The sequence below is a fragment of the Mesoplodon bidens genome (assembly GCF_964165515.1).
Source record: "Mesoplodon bidens genome assembly, chromosome: 9".
Taxonomy (NCBI): Eukaryota; Metazoa; Chordata; class Mammalia; order Artiodactyla; family Ziphiidae; genus Mesoplodon; species Mesoplodon bidens.
In genome coordinates, this window is record NC_138166.1 from 14209794 (window position 1) to 14233768 (window position 23975).

The 23975-nt window shown below is 41.3% G+C and overlaps 1 protein-coding gene across 3 annotated transcripts in view; it reads left to right on the plus strand.

Moving 5' to 3' along the window:
• The first annotated feature begins 5870 nt into the window (after positions 1-5870).
• The window catches only part of DLD (dihydrolipoamide dehydrogenase), a 51786-nt gene continuing 33681 nt past the window's right edge, over positions 5871-23975 (plus strand). For all 3 annotated transcript variants that reach the window (XM_081244639.1, XM_081244637.1, XM_081244638.1), the window contains exons 1-8: positions 5871-5997; positions 7495-7573; positions 15155-15234; positions 15724-15792; positions 16357-16426; positions 18237-18337; positions 18642-18785; positions 19210-19311. In XM_081244639.1, the coding sequence (XP_081100765.1) occupies positions 5959-5997; positions 7495-7573; positions 15155-15234; positions 15724-15792; positions 16357-16426; positions 18237-18337; positions 18642-18785; positions 19210-19311 (684 nt within the window). In that variant the 5' untranslated portion in view covers positions 5871-5958. The remainder of the gene's footprint in view (positions 5998-7494; positions 7574-15154; positions 15235-15723; positions 15793-16356; positions 16427-18236; positions 18338-18641; positions 18786-19209; positions 19312-23975) is intronic.

Below are 23975 nucleotides of genomic sequence, written 5' to 3' on the forward strand. Positions count from 1 at the left end.
GTAATTGGCAGTGCCCTTGAGCACGGCTTTTCATGTTGTTGTTACGGGAAGGAGCCACAAGGCGGCAGGATTTCTTTAATGCCCACTCGTGTACCTGGGGCAACCAGGGCCTTTGGGGAAGTCCTCTTCCTGCTTGGAAATTAGATGGCCTGTACTTATGCAAACACCCTAGGACTTGTGACTGAGTCCTCCCCCCCTTAACCTTAATGCAGCGGACAACTTTCAAGCTGTTGAAAATGGGATATAAGGGTTTTGTCTTCCCCCTGTGGGGAGACCTTATGGAAGGAGGCTCGAGTTGCGAATTGCACATCCGGGAAATGTGGGGATTCGCTGAATTTTCCGACTTTTTTCCGCCCAGAGGTTCTACCATCCTTTGCGTGTGCTAGGCATGTTTAGTTGTAGTATGGGTCCCCTGCCCCTGGAGATTTTGTTACCTGGAATGGGGATCAGGCAGCGCATCTCCAATGGGGCTGCTTTAGCTGGCACATCCTCACCAGGTCCCTTAGCACCACGAAAGTCTCGCCCTGAGATCAAGCCCGCTCAGACCCAGGTATGTGACACCAAGTTAGCTCTCTGACGCTGAAGAAATTTAGTAACAATTCCCCGCCCCCTCTTTTTTTTTCCTTTTGTTTTTTGTAATGGAGTATAGCAGCTTTGCAATGTTGTTTTCTTTTCTGGTGAACTCCTACCTGATTCCCTTATGCAGAGACCCTTATATATTCTTCTGATTACTACCAATTATACTTATTCTTTTTCATGTATTGCAGGGTGTTTAGTTCTGTGTGCTATACATTACGTTCTTACTGATTACCCATTTTCTGTATGTAAGGGTGTGTATCATAATTTAAACTTCCTAATTTATGTCTCCCACCCAACCTTTCACCCTTGATAGCCATAAGTTTTTTCCTAAATCTGTGACTGTGTTTCATGTTAGTTAAGTTTGTATCAATTTTTGAGTCCTCTTAGAAGTGACTTTATATGATATTCTCTGTGTGACTTATGTCACTTTTTATGATCGTGTCTGTGTTCATCCATGCTTTTGCAAAAAGTGTCTTTATAGAACACTTTTGACTCAGTTTTTCTCAGTTTACTTAAATACTATAATGACGCTGTAAGTAATTATTATCAACTTAATCAACCACAGATGCTCAAATTAGCATTTTGCTATAGTTTTGTTGTTGTTTACGCATCATCTAAGAAAATGAAATTTATCAGGAACAAAGGAGATGATTAGGACATAAAGTACAGTTATCCCCTCCGTAATGAGCAGGACCCTGTGAGGTTCCTGGGCACAAAAGTATTTCTGTGTCCCCTGTTTCTTGCTTGTAGGAAATAGGCTTCATTCAGCCTCCATGACCTTCCCTGAGTTCCAAAGTCAGGTTCAAACAGTTGCTAATCAGATATGGAGACAATGGAGGAGCAGTCCAGGAACAATAGTGAAGGGCTTCCCTGGTGGTGCAGTGGTTAAGAATCTGCCTGCTAGTGCAGGGGACAGGGGTTCGAGCCCTGGTCCAGGAAGATCCCACATGCCGGGGAGCAACTAAGCTGCTGTGCCACAACTACTGAGCCCTTGTGCTGCAACTACTGAAGCCCACACACCTAGAGCCCGTGCTCTGCAACAAGAGAAGCCACCGCAATGAGGAGCCCACGCACCGTGATGAAGAGCAGCCCCTGCTCGCTGCAATTAGAGGAAGCCCACGCTGCAGCAATGAAGACCCAAGGCAGCCAAAAATAAATAAAGTAAATAACTTTAAAAAAAGATACAATAGTGAAGCCTGGGGGCAGAGTCCTCGTTCCCCCTCAAGGGATACGTATAGTATCTTTGAGCTGTTTTGCAGATGCTAAAATCCCCACCAGGTGAAAGAAGTTGACTGCATGCTGCCCATAAGCACATAGACCCTAGACCGGTAGGAACCAGAAGGTTGATGATGCTGACTCCCAATTACCTCACCACCAACCAATCAGAAAAACGTCCACATGTTGACCATGCCCTCACTCTTTGAAGCATTACTATAAAACTCCTCTCTATCCCCTCTCGGTAGGGACACACGGGTTTTTTTTTGTTTGTTTGTTTTGTTTTTGTTTTTTTATAGCGGTACGCGGGCCTCTCACTGTTGTGGCCTCTCCCGTTGCGGAGCACAGGCTCCGGACGTGCAGGCTCAGCAGCCATGGCTCACGGGCCCAGCCGCTCCACGGCACGTGGGATCTTCCCGGACCGGGGCAGGAACCCATGTCCCCTGCATCGGCAGGCAGACTCTCAACCACTGTGCCACCAGGGAAGCCCCCGGGACACATGGTTTTGAGGGCCTTATCCTGATGTGGCCCCCTTTGCCTGACAAGGCAATAACGCTATTCTTTTCTACTTCACCCAAAACTCCGTCTCCGAGATTCAATTCGGTACTGATGTATAGAGGCCGAATTTTGGCTACAGTAAAACCACGAACTACCCAGGGGAGAGGGCTCTATGGGCAGTACACCTGAGACCATTTGGGCTGTTTGTGTCCTAATAGATGGAGAAATTCAACCCCACCAAACCTGAGTTAATCAATCAAGGCTGACCAGTGCCAGAGATGAGGACTTCCCCCACAAGAGAACGAAGTAGTAGAAAGAAATAGCCAAGGAATTCTCTTCCTCACTGGTTAGTGCTGTGTTCAGCATGAATAGGTGTAGCACAGAATTGTGCAAAAGGCAGGGGCACACTGTGGTTTGCTGCTGATTGACTGCATGAGCTTAGGTATGTTATTTAAACTCTCTGAGCCTGTTTCCTTTACTTAAAAACCGGATTAATGATACTTGTCTTGCAATCTTATATTTTTGAAAGTTCATTTAAGGTGTCTGGTACACAGCAGCTTTTTAATAAATGGTAGTATACTAGTCGTGTTTCTGGATTGCAAGTAATCTCTGTGAAATCATCTCTGGTTCACTTTGGCAAAAAGGAATTTATTGGCAAGCTGTCTGATAGCGAAAGAACCAATGTGAAGTTTCGAGAAGCAGGCAGGAAGCTAGGTGGCCCCAGGTGAGATTTTCCACAGGTAGGGTCTGAATGGAGCACTGCCATTGTCACCACTGGCCACCGAGCAGCTGCTAGTGGCATGAATTCTAAGCTGTTAGTTTCTTTATGCCACTCCTGACTTTGGTCCTGGGAAGAGCATCTGATTGGCTTAGGTTCTGTGCCTGTTCTACCTGTTGGGAGTCAGGAGAGCCAGGGAGGGCCATTTGTGCTTCCTAGTGGAGTGTGATCTCACACTGTGACAGATCCCTCAAACATGGAGTGAGGTTTCCACTAGATGACAGCCCCAAAGTAATGAACCTCTACTACAGATGTGACTGTTATGTGGTTCTCTGGAGGCCAACTCTATGCAACTCAGTGGAATAGCTTTATACCTGGAAGGGAGCTTGTAGCCCCTCATTTGAAAATTTGGGCAACCAAGGCCCCAAGACACGACTTATACTAGATTACACAGAAAGTGAAGAGCATTCAGGTCTAGAACTTTGGTCTCCTAATGGTCATTCCAGTTCTCCTCACTGCATTCTTTCCCATCTGTAAAATGGGTATGATAATAATTCTTACTGCCTGGAGCACTCCTACAAATTGTTTGGATTTTAGCTCGAGCATCACTTTCTTAGGGGAGGCTTCTGTCTCCAACTTATCTTCTCCCTAAAGCTGTTCTTCCTTCTATTTCTGTATTGACTGCCTATTTCTGTATTGCTTTCACTACCCACCCTGCCATCTAAGGTAGAAAGTTTGGAGCCATCATCACTGTTTCCTTCACTCTTATTCTCACTTTCAGAATTGATAGAACTTGGTGATTGTAGCCAACCTTACTGGTGTCTCACCTGTATCCTTTTAGCACTCACTTTTTCTTTCTTTTTTTTTTGTGGTACATGGGCCTCTCACTGCCGTGGCCTCTCCCGCCACGGAGCACAGGCTCCGGACGCACAGGCTCAGCAGCCATGGCTCACAGGCCCAGCCGCTCCGCGGCATGCGGGATCCTCCCGGACCGGGGCACGAACCCATGTCCCCTGCATCGGCAGGTGGACTCTCAACCACTGCGCCACCAGGGAAGCCCACTCACTTTTTCTTTTCATGTTCACCCAAACCCTTCTTATTGGAAGCACCAGGGACTCTTTGCCCGAGAGATTTCTCCGGCTGTTGGTGCTCACTCAGCCCACTTACAGGGCAGGCCAGATGTGCCAGGAAGTTAAAATCCCTACGAGCAGTCCTAAACCAAAGCCTGATGGAAGTTGATGGATATATTTTGGGTAGGACAACTCTGAAGCATGCTGTATGCTGTCTTCCAGAGGTGTTCAGTGAGTCTGAGACACAATTGCCCACAGTGGTAATCTGCTCATTAATGTAACTGAAATCGTTTCCATCTCTTTTCCATCCCCTACTGATGCTTTCTTGGTTCATCTCTCCAACAGACTTGTTGCACTCAAATGCTTGTCTCCAGGTCTGCTTCTAGATGCAGTCAAGTAAAACAGTGACTAATTAGATATTGGGATAAAGGGAAGAATTGAGAATGGCTATGATATTTTTTCCTATGGATGACTGGCTATTTGAAGGTATCATGAATTATAAATATAAAGGAGACAATATGTATTTAATATTTTAGGTATTAGATAATTGCCATGGAGGTGCTGGCAGAACCCCCCAGTTGGATGTGTTCAGTAGACAGCTGAAAATATGGAATTGGAGTCTAGGAGAGAAGTAGAGACAGGAGCTAAGGATCTAGGAGTTATCAGTATCAGTGTATGCAGGTGGGTGCCAAAGCCAGGAAAATGGTTAAGATGGCCAAAATGCTTATTTACAGAGGAAAGAAGAGGGAGCATGGATATTGAGTACAAAGTGGCAGCCTCTATAACAAACACTAAACATCATTCATATCTTCTCCCCTAAAACAGCTTACCTCAGCAAGGAGTAATTTCTTTTTTTTTCTTTTTTTTTGGGGGGGCCATGCTGCGAGGCTTATGGGATCTTAGTTTCCCAACCAGGGATAAACCTGGGTCCTTGGCAGTGAGAGTGCCGAGTCTTAACCCCTGGACCGTCAGGGAATTCCCATTAATTTCTAGTTAGTATTTAAATCCACAGTGCCTGGGCAGTAAACTTTCAAGAAATGTAGAATTAAGTTTTATCCACGCTATACAGAGTTATTGCAAAGCAAGGATCAGACCTTAGATCTCCGTGCTCAGTTCTGAAGACAATGCCTTTCAGTGTCTCTTTAAAAAGTATGATATCACCCCCCACCCCCCACCCATTCTAATTTGCTTCAACAGGGAGGTGTGTTTCCCAGCTGAGGAGATAGAAGATAGTGTGTTTTCTACACATTGCCAGTTAGCTTAGTTACTTAGAGCAGGATGCCGGTGATACCACAGTCTGTGACCCCCATCTCTTACATGGCATTTGAACTGAGGGAGAGATTATAAAGCAGTAATTAAGACTAAAGGCTTTGACCTCAGGGCTGCAGCTATCTGTCCTTGGTGAGACCTTGGGGGTGTTGTTTAACCTCTCAGGGCCTCATCCAAGAAGTAGAAATACTCGGAATCCTTCGTATAGTTAGGGATAAAGTGAGATAGTGCCCGGAAAGTGCTGAGATTCCTCAGCCTAGCAGCATCAAGAACTGGTGAAACCTTACTTTTTGTAGTGTGCCTTAAGCAAACGATAGCTTTACGAAAGCAAACGCCTTTCAAGTATTCTGTAAGATCACATTGCAACTCCGGACACTTTCATTCCCCTAGAACGGTCCCTCATTCCCCGCTGCCACAAAGCACTACGCTCCTTACGACAGTGTACGACGCCAAGCCTGACTGGTCCGCACGGCGCGGGCCAATCGCGCGGCGCCCGACCGATGACGTAGGCAGCGCTCGCGCATGCGCAGAGCGGGGAGACCTTGGCGAGGCGGCGGAGACGCTTAGTGGAGGTGAAAGCTTTGGCGGAAAGGAAAGTCCAGCGGCAAGATGCAGAGCTGGAGTCGTGTGTACTGTTCTTTGGCTAAGGTGAGGGCCGACTGGGTGGGGTCGTGCTGAGCCAGAGGCACAGAGAGGCCCGCTGACGGGGTCCGGGACGCGGCCTACTTGGTGGGGTTGGGAGAGGCCGGCGGCCAGGCTGGGACCAGCTGCGGCTCCACCCCTGAACCGGCTCAGCCCGGGCGGCGGCTCGGAGGCAGAGGCCTGGGCGGTGGAGAGGCCCGGCCGGTTTTATGGGTTGTATGACGGCCAGCAGTCACACACAGTTCCCTCCCAAGCCTGGGCCGTGGGGCCTGGCGGTCGCACATAGGCCTTGCCCCCTTGGCGGAGGAAGTATGAGTCTACCTTGCCCCATATGGTCGATTCTTTTTCATACCTTTTGCTAATCCTCGTCCCGGCCCCTGAGTGGCCTTTCTACAGTGGACAGGTAACCTTGGGCCACCGCTTGAAAGACCCAGACCGAGTCAGCCCTAACATGTAGCCCTAGGAATTCCTCGAAGGTCCCTTCCGTGTTTGCAGTTTTAAGCTAGTGTGCATTGACTTCCCTCTTAGCAGCTTGTATTTTTAATTGTAACAGGTTATCCTCAGGAAAGCTTTCCTTTTTCATTTATGTACCAAATACAGCCAAAGTGTATATATGTGGGATCGTGGCTGGATACAATATTGATGCAGACCTTAAAAATAATACAGTAGTCAGACTCCTTTGTTTCAAAGATGAGTAGCTTATGTTTTCCGAAGTTAATGTAACATGCTAAAAGTCGTACTTTTAGTGAAAGGCAGAGCTGGGACTAAAACTCAGGGCTGATATTTATTCTGCTGTTCTTTGGACCGCTGTCCTGACCTCAGCAAGAAGTGCCTTGAAATAGACAACGTTACTAGCTCAGTGTAGGTTTTGTCACTGCTTCCCATTTGCCTTCTGTGATCAGAGCTATTTGCTTTGTTCCTTTGTGCCTCACCGTTCTTAGGAGATAGTAGCCATCCACATTTAGAGGTTGTTGTGGAGATTATGATGCAGTTTGTAAAACCGTAGTAGCTCTTGAATATGAGTACATTACTTGGTGCATTTTTCTAAGGTATTTTCTCTCATTTTCTATTCCTGTTGGACGGTTCAGGTACATCTTCATAGGTTGTACATGGATCACGTGTAAAAGGTTTGCATAATGAAATTATCCAAGTACTTAAGCTAGAACTTTGAACACTTTAGTTATGACATTAAAATGATCCCTGGCACCAAAAGTTAGCCATGCTTCCTTAAAATTTCATAAAACTTAACACCATTGAGTAACATGTTTTAGTTAGGTTAAATATGAAATGGGGTGTTGACTGTTTATAATGAAAAGTGTGGCAAGCTGACTGTTTTTACAGAAGAGGAGAAATTGATGTGTAACCTCTGTGGCAGTGGAAGGTACATTAATAATCATTGCTTGATACATTTGCCTTAACTCGTTCTTTTCAAGGACCTTCAGGAGTTCTATATTTTGAAATCATATTTTACATAATAGGAACATTTTCTTTTCTTTGTTTCAGAGAGGCCATTTCAATCGAATATCTCATGGTCTGCAAGGAGTTTCTGCAGTGCCACTGAGAACTTATGCAGATCAACCAAGTAAGTACTTAGTAAAACAGGTTTTCCTCATATGAACTCGTATTTCCTTTGTGTTTAAATGTAAAAGCAAGTGAACGGTAGAGTAACTAATAATAAAGTAATCAGTCATAGAATTCACTTGTTCATATGTTTATTCACTTAAATGTTTATTGAGCATCTAGTGTGTTCCGGGTGGTGAATGAGGCAAAGCCCTACTGTTATGGAACTTATAGTCTGGGGGTAAAAGACAAACAGTACGCAAGTAATGGAAATATTTTGGGAGGTCTTTGAAAACGAAAGCTGGTAATTGGGAGGTAAGGAGGCTATTTTAGATAGGGTGTCAGGGCTTTTCTGTGTAAGGGCCTGAGTAAAGTGAGGGAGTGAGAAGTTTATTTCAGGCAGAGGCAAACAGCAGTGAGAAGGGTCTGAGGTGAGAATTCAGTTGTGAGGTTTAAGGAATTGCAAGAAGGCTGGTGTGGCTAGAGCAGAGACCCATAAGAATGTAAACTCAGAGAGGTAGGCAGGGATCAGATATGGAGGGTTTTATAAGCCAGGCCAGGATTTTACTCCCAAGTGTGAGAGGAAACCACTGAAGGGTGTTGGGCAGAGGAGTGATTTTATATGTTTACACTTGAAAAGTTCCGCACTTCCTCTGCAGGGGGCATGGGTTTTGATCCCTGGTCGGGGAACTAAGATCCCGCCTGCTGTGCTGTGTGGCCAAAAAAAACCCCCAAAAACGTAATTCTGTCCACTGGGTAAGATGGAGTGTGTTAGTTGCTTAACACTGTTTAGAATGGTGAGAAATCTTTTTCCACGCTGAATGAAAATCTTGGTGGGCTTATCAAAAGCACGTTTTAAAGACTAGAAGAATGTACCCTGAAAGGAAGCTATGGGCTATGAATACTTTTTTCTATATATTTGAAGTTTCTGTAAAGGATACCTACTTTATTTTTTAAAGTATTTAAAACAGGGAGTTAATGGGTTTGTAGTAAGATACTTTGGCCTCCCAGTACCAAGACTATTGAGTATTTGAAATTATCTGTTTTTTTTTGTTTGCTTGCTTGTTTATTTGCGGTACACGGGCCTCTCACTGCTGTGGCCTCTCCCGTTGCGGAGCACAGGCTCCGGACGCACAGGCTCAGCGGCCATGGCTCACGGGCCCAGCCGCTCCACGGCATGTGGGATCTTCCCGGACCGGGGCATGAACCCGTGTCCCCTGCATCGGCAGGCGGACTCTCAACCACTGCGCCACCAGGGAAGCCCGAAATTATCTGTTTTGACATTTTCTGGAATCGCTCATATAATCATAAGTAAAGTTGCATATGATGTCTTAAAGCTTCATTATAGAAACCATTAACTGGGGGGAGCTGTGACCATTGGTCTCCCTGCATCCTGTGAAATAATTTTATTCTGTATCCTTAAACTGTTGTCAAACTATTATCATTTTGTACATTCCTAGAAGAAAGAGGAGGAGGAGGATTTGGGTCACTAATGACCAACAGTGGGTGATTTATCCTAGCTTTGAACAGGTCAAGAAATCCTATAAAAAATACAAATTTGATGGTGGCGGGGTGGGGGGGAGTTGGACCCGTTATGTCCTTTGTCCCTTCTTTCCCCCTTTCAGTTTATTGAGGTATAATTGGCATACACCCTTTGTCTCTTTTGTTAAATGGGATTATTACTTATTTTTCTCAGCTCAACAGGAGAAATATTAGATCTTCATTTCCAAAGCATGCAAGTAAAGACTTTCCATGGCTCATTCTACACCTTTGGTATTACATATTCAAGGAGGACTTATTCAGTACCTTCTATTTGCCAGGCAGTTCCTGGGCAGGAACTTAGATTGTAATGTTACGGGAATAACTGAGCACGCATGAATCCAATAATGTAATGATCCCTTGACATTGAGTAAATTATAAATCCCTTAGTACCCATGTAGATTCCGTGCATAAAGTCTTTGGTTGCATGAAGTAACAAGTGTTTTATGTACATATTTATATTTGTCTGAGGTGTTTATTTAATGTCTGTACTTTCCTCAAGAGTGCACACTTCATTAGGGCAAGGACTGTGATTTGTGACTGTTTAGCATCAAAAATGGTACAGTAGGTACTCAGTGCATATTTATTGAATAAACTCTGGGCCCATGCCTGGTACACAGTGAGTACCCAGCAGCAACAGGGATATTAACTGATGCATTGAGGGCTTACTCTGTTTTAGGCACAGTCTTTAATCCTTGTGGCTCTCCTACCAGGTATGTGCTGCTATTTTCCCCATTTAGTGAATGGAGGAGCTGAGTCGTGAGAGCTTAGCTAGGAAATGACAGAGCTGGGAACACTCTTCTGACTCTAGAGCTTACACTCTTTATCCGTGTTCTGTTTGGCTTGCCTCGTTACATGAGTGTTGCTTGACCAACTTGAGGAGTTCAAGTTTATTATGATACAGTCCCTGTTACAGCATCTGGGAGGTGTTTGAATATGAACCAAGTTCATCAAGATTTGAAAAGTATTGTGTGTTGTTGTTGATATGACCTGTTTCATGACAGGAATAGACTCACAGCCCTTCATCAGTCACATTTGCTATGTTAATTTATTCATTCATTGTTTCAACAGATATGGAGTATCTACTGTGTGCTAGTTATTGGACTAGTTGCTGGGATACAACAGTGAACAGGACAGACAAGATGCAGCTTTATAGTTTACAGTCCACTGGGGAATATAAACATCCAACAAATAATTGTGATAAGGACTCCACAAACTGAGCATTGGGAGTTATGATATCTGTATATGGATCAGGAATGGCCACAGTTATTTTCTAAGGAAATGATGATATCTGAAAAGGGTTGGGGTGGGAGTGGGTATGGGAGGAGGTGTTCCAGGTAGAAGGACCTGCATGTGGGAATATTTTGATGCGAGAAGGAGCATAGTGCATTTGAGGAGCCCAAAAAGGGCCAGTGTGGCTGAAATGTGTTGATGGTTGACTTCTCCAGGTTACAGAAGACCCTAACTCTTTATTTTAAGGGCAGTTGGAGGTCATTGAAGTGTTTTAAGCAGGGGCACATTTGTTTTTAAAGCTCGTTTTGGTTGCAGATCACAGTTTTTATTGTAATAACTTTTTCTCTCATTAGTAAGAACCAGGGCTCTGTCGTTCATTGGTAGCCCAAGAGCTTAGAGTTGTGTCTAATGTGAAATACATGCTATCAGTATTTATTTCTAGGTAGATGGGCCAGAATGTGTGTGGGTAGACCAGCCCAATTCTGTGCGTGTAAGGTACCAGTAATTCATTATTGCTGCAGCTTAAACTGCATGATATTGGTGGATAAGCAGAATGTGGTGGAAGATGAGGCTGGAGAAATAGTTATTGAAGAGATTTAGATGTGTATTTAGGAACTTGGATTTTATCTAACAAGAGGCAGGGAAACCAATGAGGAGCAAGAGAATAAAGTCCTAGTTGGGTTTTGGCAGGAGGGGACAGCGTGGTAGCTGAGGAGGGTGGGGATGAGACTGGCGGCTGCAGGACTAACATTGGCAGGAGGCTCTGAGAAGGGAAGAAACACGTGTCGAGTGCCCAGTGTGCAGCTGGCATCCTCCCAGGATCTTGACATACCTCATCTCTCACCTCTCAACCCTGGGATGTAGATATGACTGTCACTGTTATGCCTGTGTTGCATCGAAGCCCAGAGAGATTAGATAATTTACCCAAGAATTGAAGAGAGGGTAGAGCTCATATTTGAACTCAGGTTTGTTTAACTTCAAATCCTGTCTTCTTTTACCGTGTTTTTCTTTTGTTACGGACTAGAGGGTTGTAGGGTTATCATCAGAAAGTAAAAGTATTAGAATTCAAGATTTTCTTTGAAGCTGAACGGTTTAGGGTGATCACAGGTAGAGGATGTGACTATGGAAATAGACTGAAGATTAGGCTATTGATTATTTTATTGTATTTTTTGTTTTGTTTTTTGGGTGTTTTTTTGTTTTTTTGTTTTTTTGGCTGCACCACGCAACATGTGGGATCTTAGTTCTCTGACCAGGGATTGAACCAGTGCCCCCTGCAGTGGAAGTGCAGAGTCTTAACCACTGGACCGCCGGGGAAGTCCCAGGCTATTGATGATTTTAAAACAGACCGCCCCCCCATCAACAAAACAACAAGTAAACATTACAACAAGTAGCTCTTATACTCATTTAGTGAAATTAATTAATAATTACTGCCTTATATTTCTTTTCCTATTCCTTTTTTTGTTTGTTTTAAAAATGATCTTGATTTATCTACATTTTGATACGTGCCTATTTCCCCTAACTATAACGTAAGGTTTTTGAAGGTAGTGATGATTTCCTCATAGGATAGGCATTCATGAAATTTTATTTCATTCTGATAATGAAGAGCTTCGTGTCATTTTAGTTGGAGTTCCTAATTGACCTGGAGATTATGGGATCATCTGAGTGTTTGGGAGGCATAATGGTGTAGGAGCATAGGCTTCAGAATCTAAAGAATATGGCTTGAATCCTGGCTGGATCAGTTACTAGTTGTGCAACCTTATATAGGTTGTTTAGTTACCCTCAGCCTTATCTTCTCCCTGTTAAATGGCAGTAATAACTGTGTAACAGAGGTGTGCCAAGGCTTAAATAAGACAACAGGAAGCATTTAGCTCACTACCTGGCATGTATATTATCCAAGTGGCAGGTAATATTGCAGACTGACTTCTTAAAACATGTGTTGTAATTTGTTGATGATTACAGTTGGTTTGTAACCGGACACCTTTACTTCAGGGGTAGCCTTGATAACGTGGTAGCCTTCGTTTCCTCATAATGATATAATAAGTAACATTTGTAGAGTAACTTGTAGAGCACGTTTTCCTGCTTTTTCTTTCAGTTCATTTCATGGCGTTGACTAATTAAGTCAGTCACCTCTTACTGTACCCCAGCATTTTTTAAAGTATCAACCCAATAGCTTTCTCCTGGTAGTTTACTGCCACCTGAAATGAAGATTGCTATCCAGCTGTCTTCTGCCGTTTTGGCTTAGTCATCGTTCTCTTACGCTATCAATTTGTATATCCTTTTCAGCTTTTCTTTTTCACTTTTAAAGGCTGATGCTAGTTTTGTAAAATTATATATTAAGTGTTCCCTAAATTAATGTGTTTGGTTTAACTACTTTTCTATATCCTGATTTTTAAAACTACTTTAAAATTGAGAAATGCTTCTTGACAAGGAGATGGTGAGTCAGAATCAGGTATTGTAAACTGTCACTTGCAAGCAGCTTTTGGTAAAGGTGAAAGCTAGCTGGTTTATTTTTCCAGTATTTTATTATGAAAAATTTCGAACATTTAGAAAAGTTGCAAGAATTTTACAGTGAATACCCATGGATTCTTCACATTTTACTATACTTACATTATCACATATCTGTTCATCCATATATGTATCCATTCATTTTTCTTACTTTTCTGATGCATTTCAAGGTAAATTGCAGACATTGGTGTACTTCCCCTAAATAATAGCTTATTTTTGAAGCTTTGCATTGGATCATACCCTCCTATACTTTCAGTTGACAAATCTTCAGATGAAGACTTCTTTTTTCCCTTCATCTTTGTGCTTCCTAGCACTTTAGTGGGATTCTGATGGAATGGTACACTTAGTATCTTCAGTGCAAGGTGAACTGTTTTTTGGTATTTTCTACGGTTTTTAAAAAGACCTAAGATGACACCGTAAATTGGGAAATAAAACGTAAGTATTTTGGCTTTTTTGTGTTTAAATTTAATCAACAAACATGTATATTATAACCAAAAAAATGTTAAAAAAATCAGCAGAGAAACATGTTTTGTAGCTTGTATTTAGATTACTGTGAAATTAAAAATTAGGACCCAAACTAAGGGATATTGTTTAGGTCCTGATTTGGTTCAAGACTTGAAAAAAGAAATACATTTTATTACATACTTAATTCTGAATGTGAAAGAGTGAACCAAGCATTGTGGCCAAAAAGCATAAATGGATTAGTAAAAATTGAAGCAATACTTTTATCATGTATTGAACCAGCTATAGTTTTTTCATGTATTGAGTAATCCTAATTATCATCTGACATAACCAAGGAGAATCAGTACTATGATTTATTCAGTAGGACGATTCTTAGATTTTGTGGATAACTGGCTAGGCTAACTTGTTAGTTGTCGTCCAACATAGAGGTTATTTGATTCTGTTCAGGCCAGCAAAGGTCTTTTGAATGATACTACACTCCCATCCCCTAGGAGGTGTGTGTTTTGTGGGGGAGGGATGATAAGAAATTAAAATTGCTGTCTTTGTAGGTCAGAATATAGTTATTATACAGTGAATACTTACTATGTACGTTCCAGGTACTATGCTAAGCTATTTGTATACATTATTTATTCTGTATTACAACCCTATGAGGTAGATTTTCTTGTACTGTTTATTTTTCAGATGAGTAAACTGAGGGTGAAGCAGGTTAAATTACTCATCTAAGGTCAGATAGCTAGTAATTATAAAGCTTGATTATTGCCCTTGGGGATAGGTGAAACTGAGGAATGGAGTAGTTTGAATAATGGAAATACCACTGGAAGGAGAGACAGAAATTTTGTCTGTGCCACACGATTGCTAGATGACCTTGGGCAAGTTAATTGACCTCTCTGAACCTAGTGTTTTTTATCTGTGATATATCGGATATATGCCATCCTTACCTTCCTCCTAGGAAGTTCTGGGGAAAACATGATAATATATGTGAAAGTGTGTTAAAAACTGCTAAATGCTAGGTTGCAGTGACAGTTGGGGGGTGGAGAAGGGAGACTGTCTCTAACTCTAACAGTTATTGTTGCTTTATTTGATGTTGGATTGAGGAGAATGGGAATAATTGGACTTAATTTTACATTTGTATCATAATTATTATATTTCTCAGGCTACTGATCAAAGTTAATTTTCAGTTTCTTATCTTTATATGATAAATGTCCAGAATAATTCATTGAGTTCTGTTTAGCCTATTATCTTAAACTATACAAAATGTATCATTATTCAAATAAAGTTCAAAACGTATTTGCCATGCATCATAGGGAAGCAGAGTTTTCCCCCTGATATCTTAGAAGTTAAGTGCCTGAAAAGGATATAATCAGTCTTAAATTTATTGAGAGAACTAAAGTATTATACAAAATTATCTTATTTAATCCAAACATCAATCATTTAAGACAGTGTTATTGTTCCTGTATGACAGAAAAATGAGGTCACTTAGTCACACAACTAATAAGTGACAGGAGCTGAGATTTGAAGCCAGGTGTGTCAAGATTCCAAAGCTCAGGCTCTTTCCTTCATACAGATGTGTCAGTAAATGCCTGTCCGTTATGAAACTATGGAATTTAGCAAGGTCAGTGGGTACAAAGCTCCGTTGTATTTTGGTATGCCGTAATGAATAAATAGAAAACAAAATTTAAAAATCTGTGCCATTTTCAGTTATGTCAAAGAACATCAGGTACCTAGGAATGAATAGTACTGTGTAGAAAATGCTGATTTTTTGCACTTTCTTGGAGGTGTAAAATGTAAGATTTTTTTTTTAATGTACTGTTTTTGGTCGATATTAAGCAATTTATTGTTTTGTATCCATTTGCTTTTATTGTAGTTGATGCTGATGTAACAGTGATAGGTTCTGGTCCTGGAGGATATGTTGCTGCTATTAAAGCTGCCCAGTTAGGCTTCAAGGTAAGGTTTAGGCTCAGACTAGGTGTTGATTCCTTTTCATTTGGCAAGAGTTGATCACATTCACAAAATACTTTGCAGGTAATTAATAATGGTAAATAATTTCTTAATTCTATAAATTATATTTAGGCCTGAGACTAATGAAGAGAGAGGGTTTATTCGATTGTAGTATTTTCATGAAATGGAACGTGAAGTCATTATTTTTCCCCTCCCCCCAATACTTTTTTGTTTTGGCTTCTAATCACACTTTGGAAGATACAGTAATAGAGCCAGAAACATGTATTTGGTTGTTAAACAAAAATATCTTTTAGAATAATACGCTTTTGGGTTAGTATTCTTCAAATAATAAATTATAAAGGAGTCTGTTTCATTCTCACAAACACAGCTTCAGTAGCATGTTTTGTAGAAGAATTAAGACAGATATATTTGGAATTTCAGTGAACCGAAACATTGCAGGTTATGTGCAGTAAATAATGTTTTCTTTGGTTGTAGGCAGTCTGTGTTGAGAAAAATGAAACACTCGGTGGAACATGCTTGAACGTTGGTTGTATTCCTTCTAAGGTGAGCATATGTTTTGTGCAGTGCAGAAATTTTTTCATTAGCCACCAGGTAGAAGGATATATTGAGATTCAAATATTAAACTAATACAGTTATTAAAAAATAAACCAGGGATGATAAAAACACGTTTTTCCCTTGTTAAAACTTAGAGTACTGTCATCGGTCTGCCATAGATTCCTGAAATAATTTCCTTGTCTCAGAATGCCTAGCCTTTGAGCTAGGCTCTGATGACAGACTCTGATGTTCCACTTTTTTTTTTTTAGTTTTCCTTTACAGTGAAACAGATAATAGGTAGTAACTGCTTCTTTTAGCCCCTTTATATATGAAAATATGACTGCTTTTTTAACCTGCCTTTCTGAAGTGTGTATTTAATTCATTGCTTTTAAAGAAAGTTGTTTGTTTGTTGAACATTTAAGTCGTTATTGTTTGTCTTAGATTAATTATGTAAGAACAGAAACTGAATTGGTGTAGTCCTATATGCTATTTCACGTAGAGAATGTCATTTTGTAAGTGGTTTTTTATTATATATAGTTTGTGAAATTTGATAATTGAGTCTATTTCCTTTAGGCTTTATTGAATAACTCTCATTATTACCATATGGCCCATGGAAAAGATTTTGCATCTAGAGGAATTGAAAGTATGTATACCTTTCATATTTAGCAATATTTTCACTTAACTTGACTCTTCTGGCTTAACTTGACTTGTGTCTAATCAGTGTGTAATATATGTTCAGTGAGGGAAGCGTAAGACAAAGATCTTAATGTGAGAAGATTTATTTAAGAAAGAAGGCTTAAATTTATATTTCTACTATGATATCTTGTGTTCCTTTGCTAACATGTGTGTGTGTGTGTGTGTGTGTGTGTGTGTGTGTGTGTGTGTGTGTGTGTGTGTGTGTGTGTGTGTGTGTGTGTGTGTGTGAGAGAGAGAGAGAGAGAGAGAGAGAGAGAGAGAGAGAGAGAGAGAGAGAGAGAGAGAGAGAGAGAGAGAGAGAGAGAGAGGAGTCAGTTTTTATTTCCCTGAAACCTAGAGATCATTGGGAGGCGCTGGATTCCTGAGTGCCATGGGCAAATAATGGTGAAGGAAGCAAAGTCTCCTTAAGTTGTCGGTAGTGGAAAGAGATGCAAGGAGAGGGGGAAGGATGCAGCATAGTGGAAAAGAAGGACATTTCATAACATTTTAATTTGTTATGTCATGTCTCCTGCCATTCTTTTTGGACTGTTTTCATTTCATCCTTTTTCTCCAATTATTGTTGTTTACAGATATCTATATCTATCTATATCTATCTATATCTATATCTAGTTTTTTTTTTTTTTTTTTGCGGTACGTGGGCCTCTCACTGTTGTGGCCTCTCCCGTTGTGGAGCACAGGCTCCGGACGCACAGGCCCAGTGGCCATGGCTCACGGGCCCAGCCGCTCCGCGGCATGTGGGATCCTCCCGGACCGGGGCACGAACCCGTGTCCCCTGCATCGGCAGGCGAACTCTCAACCACTGCGCCACCAGGGAAGCCCTCTATATATAGTTTGGCCCTTCTAGGAAGGGCCGAAACACACCTTGGTTGGAGGGGGGGGGGTGTTAATTGATTTTCCTTCATTTATTTCTTTGTAGCGGTAGGTTTCTGAAAGATTGGGCTGTAGTGTAGGCAGGCAGGAAGGTATAGGAGTGATGTATATACATTAAAGCAAATATATTAAGCTAGACGAAAAGTAGAATCAAAACTCACTTTCTGTTCCCACAAAGGAAAGAAGAGACAGGGTTAGTCAAAGACATGCATTGTAGGTAAAGCTTCACATTCTAGCTCTGTGACTTTAGGTAAATCAAATCTCTCAGGGCCTCTGTTTCCTCATCTTTAAGATATGTGTTGGTTGCATGAGCTGATTTCTGAGGTATGCTTACATGTAAAGTTCTGCTGAGTTTGAGTTTCTTTATCTTCTGAGTTGTTTCAGAGTTTTCTTCTGAATTAAATGAGTGAGTAAAATCTAGTTTATTAAACTCTTTTATATTAAGCTTCTGTATTTGAAGTTTTCAAATGTGTATTTTTAGTAGTTGTTTCATGAGATTTACCCTTTTGTTTGCAATTTCCAGTGATGTTTCACTTTGTCATTTTTGCAGTACTTAAATTTAAATCTCTTCCAGATTTATAGTTATCATAAGGTGTTTGGAGAATATATTGTCATAATGGGGTGTAATGTTTCATTTTGGACTTCGTTTTTCCTGAAGGTGGACTTTTTACAGTGTGTGATAGGTTCTGTTATTGTGATAGGACGCTGTTTGCCTTTTGCCAGCTACGATTATTGTATCAGTCATTAGATTAAAAAATTGTAATACTGCCTTTTATACAGTTCCGTAAGAATTAGGCTGCAGTTTCTTAGACCTTGATTAGTGAAACATACCACACGTTGCTTCAGGAATTTAGCTACGGACTAAAGATTTATTTACCAAATTGTAGTGTCTGAAGTTCGCTTGAATTTGGAGAAGATGATGGAGCAGAAGAGTAACGCAGTAAAAGCTCTAACGGGTGGAATCGCCCACCTGTTCAGACAGAATAAGGTCAGTGTGTTTCCTGTGCACATGTTTGCTGTAGTTTACGTACACCGTAACATTGCGTTATGCTCACAGTGATGTCATTGGAACTTGGCTGCTGGAGAATACTTAATTTAAAACAGTACATTAACCTGACGTAGATTTCCCCGATACATGTAACAAAACGTCTGCTGTTCCACATGTGGCATTACTAAGTAGGGAAGTATTTTGTATTGGATAAATGATTTAATAGTTTTTTCTGACTACTCATATTTGTTTCTCCAAAAAATTATTTTAAACGTTGTGAATTTATAAACATTATTTTTTAAAGGTTGCTCATGTAAATGGATATGGAAAGATAACTGGGAAAAATCAGGTCACCGCTACGAAAGCCGATGGCAGCACTCAGGTTATTGATACAAAGAACATTCTTATAGCCACAGGTTCCGAAGTCACTCCTTTTCCTGGAATTACGGTATTTACATGTTTTACAGCTGTCACAACCTTCCTGCAGAAATATGTTTTATAAACGACTTTATGAACTTTGAATGACAGATCTCTGACGGAAGTACTATATGTTGACAGTCATTCAGCTTTAGGAAATTGCCTGTCTTTATTCTGCAGTGATCGTGACCAGAAATAGAACACTATATTAAGATATATTTCAATTCAATATGAAGTTAAAATTGACCATGTTGTTTTGAAATGCTGAATGATAAATTTTTAAGTGAGCATTTTTAATGGGTTTTGATAAAATTGAGTCTATGGATAAAAGTCATAAGTAGCACAAAGCAAATAAATGACCTAGTATTTTTAGTGATTATACTGAGTGAGATCACAGTTTATAATCAGTAGGTTTTTCCACATAATTTTGATTATATCTTTTTTTAAAATTACAGATCGATGAAGATACAGTAGTGTCATCTACAGGTGCTTTGTCTTTAAAAAATGTTCCAGAAAAGATGGTTGTCATTGGTGCAGGAGTAATAGGTGTAGAATTGGTGAGTGATGTTTTTTTTCTGCCCCTTATTACTTAACATGGAGTTGGACAGGACTTAGTGGTGCCCTGTTTGATTCTTTGTATAACATCACAGGTAGATCAGCATTGAGGGGTTCTTTTTGTTTCTTTTTAAAATATTTATGTACATCCATTAGTTTTTTTTAAATAATTTTTTAAGAAAAATTTTTGGCTGCTTTGGGTCTTCGTTGTTACATGCGGGCTTTCTCTAGATGCGGCGAGCAGGGGCTACTCTGTGTTGCAGTGCACAGGCTTCTCGTTACGGTGGCTTCTCTTCTTGCGGAGCATGGGCTCTAGGTGCGCGGGCTTCAGTAGTTGCAGCACGTGAGCTCAGTAGTTGTGGCTCACTGGCTCTAGAGCGCAGGCCCAGTAGTTGTGGTGCACGGGCTTAGTTGCTCCCTGGCATGTGGGATCTTCCCGGACCAGGGATCAAACCCGTGTTGCCTGCATTGTCAGGCGGATTCTTAACCACTGCACCACCAAGGAAGTCCCAGCATGGAGTTTTGCTTAGACACTTATCTAGTAGTAAAGAATTTTCAAGGCAACCTATTTAAGTAATCATTAGTCATTAGAACATTCTCTTTTGTTTTGAAATCTGCTTCCCTGTATCTTTCACATTTCCTTTTCCCTAGAACTGGACTAATTTTTAAAAATCTACCAGCCCTTCGACCCTTCAGCAGACAGCTCTCATTCTGAGTGAATTACATTTCAGATAAAGACATGACTTATGTGACCTGACTCTTCCCTGCCTCTCCATCCTCATCTCGATCCCTCTTAACTCAAGTTTTAGAAATGTCAGACTACTTGAAGTTCTCTGAACACTGTGCTGTCTCCTACCTTTTTGCTGCCTGGTTCTCCCTTCTTGTCCATCTGGCAGTTTTCATGTTTGTCCAGTGACCTCTATCCCTCCATTTTAGGAGTCCTTTCCCAGGGCCGTTTTACCTTGTAATCGCCAAGAATGGCTCTACTTCTGAAATCACAAATCCAGACATTTTATTCTCTAACCATAAGCTCCTTTCCTCTTATTAAGTTATTCCTCAGGTAGACAGGCTCTCTAACTTAATCAAGTTTTCTAGTCCCTAGATCCCTCTTATGATTTTGCTCTCTGCCTTTATCCCATCTTGACTGCTTTCCCGAGCAGGTTAGATTCTATAATGTGTCACTTTGTTTATTTTATTTTATTTTATTTTTTTGCGGTACGCGGGCCTCTCACTGTTGCGGCCTCTCCCGTTGCAGAGCTCAGGCCCTGGACGCACAGGCTCAGCGGCCATGGCTCACAGGCCCAGCTGCTCTGCGGCATGTGGGATCTTCCCGGACCAGGGCACGAACCCGTGTCCCCTGCATCGGCAGGCAGACCCTCAACCACTGCACCACCAGGGAAGCCCCTATAATGTGTCACTTTAATCACTTCCTTACAGGTGTTCTTGAGTCCCTTGCCTTGCTATTCTGTCATATCTGCTTAGGAAAACTAGTCCTGGTTGAATTCAGCTGTCTTTTAATGCTATACCCAGGATACTGACTACACCAGGAGAAAGACACGCACCCTGCAGATTAGTACCTGTGTAAATTTTTGGCCACAGGTCTCAACAAGATCCTCAGCCTTGCTTACAACTCCATTATTTCCTTAGCTGGTACACTCTCCTGATGCCTGCAATGGTTGTTCCATTTCCCACTCATCTCAAACCTCTGCCAGCACAGCGTCTTCCCCTGTTTGCAGATGACCTTGTCTCCTAAATTCCACATAAGAGAAACCATCAGGTGAGAACTCCCTCAGCCTGATGCCCCAGATTTCAAAATATTTTTACCCATTGTTACACTTGTTCTCTTGATCTCTGTTGTAACTCTCGAAGTGCTTTTTTCCCTAAGACTGAGCCCTTCACCTGTGCTTGGTAGTGCATCATCTCCTGCCTTCTTGGGGACTTTGTTTTGTGATTTTTATTTTTGTATTTTTTTTTTTAGTCTTCAAACTCTCCTCTGTTTTTGCTTCCTTATTTACGTTTAAACCTGCTTCTCTGTGGGCACCTGTGTGCATTCACACATGCCAAGATGCCTTTGCACTCACAGACACGGGCTGTGTACACATAAGTAAGCCTTTTTTTGATCCTGTGTCCTCCTTCAGTTGCTAATTTTCCTCCCACCTTCTCTTCACAACCAGACTTCTTGAAAGAGATGCCCACACTCTGTTTCATCAGTTCCCACTCACTTCTTCGTCCATGGCTTCTTGTGCCATCAAATTGCTCTTGACAGGGCATGAATGGATTTATTGCTCAATCCAGTGGACTGTTTTCTTCACTGCTTTATTTGGTAGCAAACAGCATTGCTGGTTTTCTTGCGTTTGAAACTTTTCCCTTAACTTCCCTGATCAAACCACACTCTGTGGGTTTTCCAGCTGCCCTTTGGGCTGACTTCTCCTTCCCTTTCTCAGCCTTCCCTTTAATTGTTAGTATTACTCTAGGTTCTGTCTCAGGGTTCTATTCCAGACCCTTTTTGTCTTTCCACAGAATATTCTCTTCCCTCTTACCTCAGTTACACAAGGACTCGTAAATACTTGCAGCCTAATCCTTGCCTCTGAATTTTTATATCTGAATGCTTACCAGCATCTCTGTTTGAAGGTCTCACAGACCCTCAGTTCAGTAAGTGCCTCTTAACCTTTCTCTCCCTCTTTCACTCCCCAAAAATAAAACAAAGCCTGTTTCTTTTCTAACATTTCCCATCTCTGAGTGGTACTGCCATCTATCTAGAGGCCTAAAGAAGTTTGGAAACTATATGTGACCTCTCCCATGCTTTTGTGCCCCATACTGAGTCAGTCCCTGGGTTGTAATGTGATACTACCTGTTAGGTGGCTCATGAATATATCCTCTTCTTTTTTTTTTTTTTTTTTTGCGATACGCGGGCCTCTCACTGTTGTGGCCTCTCCCGTTGCGGAGCACAGGCTCCGGACGTGCAGGCTCAGGGGCCACGGCTCACGGGCCCAGCCACTCCGCGGCATGTGGGATCTTCCCGGACCGGGGCACGAACCCGCGTCCCCTGCATCGGCAGGCGAACTCTCAACCACTGCGCCACCAGGGAAGCCCCTCTTCTTTTCATGTATCTACTTAGATCCCAGTTCATGCCAAGATCATGTCTTACCCTGGGTTTCTCTTACTTCTTTAACTTTTTCTAATCTGTTTTCCCCAGAGTGGCTGAAGTGATTTTTCTGTAACACAAATGTAATCATGTCTCTTCCTGCTGAAAACCCTTCAATGACTCATTATAGCTGTTAGGATAAGTACAAACTCTTAAATGTAGGTTGGTGCTGGCTCAAATCTCCAGCCTCATTTCTAACCCCTTTCCCTCTCAAACTATGTTCAAGGTATATTGAAATATCAGTTCCTGAACAAGCTGCATTCTTTATCTGTAGGTAGGCCTTCCTTCTGTTTGGAACATTTCATCCCTCTACGAGTTTCTGCACTTTCTGAGCCCTTCCCTGCCTACCCTAGATGTCCTTAGGTACTCTTGCTGAGTGTTCCATTGCACCCTATACTTCTTGTTCTAGCATTTATCTTGCTTTCTTGATGTTACTTGTTCACTTGTCTCTCTTTCATTAAATCATAAACTCCATGAGGGTAGAGATGCTGGCTGTTTCATTTACTGTGTGTCTAGGATCTAGCATAGTGGCTGATCTATAATAAGTACTCATGTATTGGCTTTTATTATTGCTCTATAAACATTTGTTGATATAATAAATACCTTTCAAATGTCAGCTTAGAAGTTACCTTTTTAGTGGAGACTTCTGTTTAAGAAAGCTCAGGTCTTTCCTTCTTCGAGTCTTCAGTATAATGTGTCTGCATCTTTGCATCATCTACTAATAACAGTATATTGAATCTATTTATTTATGTCTGTCTTTTTTATAGGACCATAAGCTCCTTAAAGGCAGAGATTGAGTTTTATTCATATTTAAATCTCCATTGCTTTTCTTGTTTTGTTGTTGTTTTTGTTTTGTTTTGTTTTTTTGTCTGCACCACGCCGCATGCGGGATCTTAGTTCCCCGACCAGGGATTGAACCCGTGCCCCCGACAGTGGAAGCACGGAGTCTTAACCACTGGACCACCGTGGAAGTCCCTGATACTACAGTCTTTAACCAGTTATAAACATAACTGAATACCTTGCTGATACCAAAATATACTACATTAACCAGCCCAGAAAAACTTCTAGAAAATAAAGTGTGGGTCGTTTACATGACCTGTTTGAAACACTTGTGGTAGTGTCTAATGATTGTCAAACCAGCTGTTTAAAAATCTCTTCTAGTGTTTAGCAGAGATTGACCTCTGCTCCACATTTCAGTCTATTCTTCTTTATTTTTATTTTTTAACTTTTTATTTTATATTGGAGTATAGTTGATTAACAATGTTGTGTTAATTTCAGGTGTACAGCAAAGTGATTCAGTTATATGTATATATGTATTTATTCTTTTTCAAATTCTTTTCCATTTAGGTTGTTACATAATATTGATCAGAGTTCCCTGTGCTATACAGTAGGTCCTTATTGGTTATCTATTTTAAATATACTAGTATGTACATATCAATCCCAAACTTCCTAACTTCATTTGTATTTTTCTTTTTTCGACCTCACATGTAAGTGATATCATATGATATTTGTCTTTCTCTG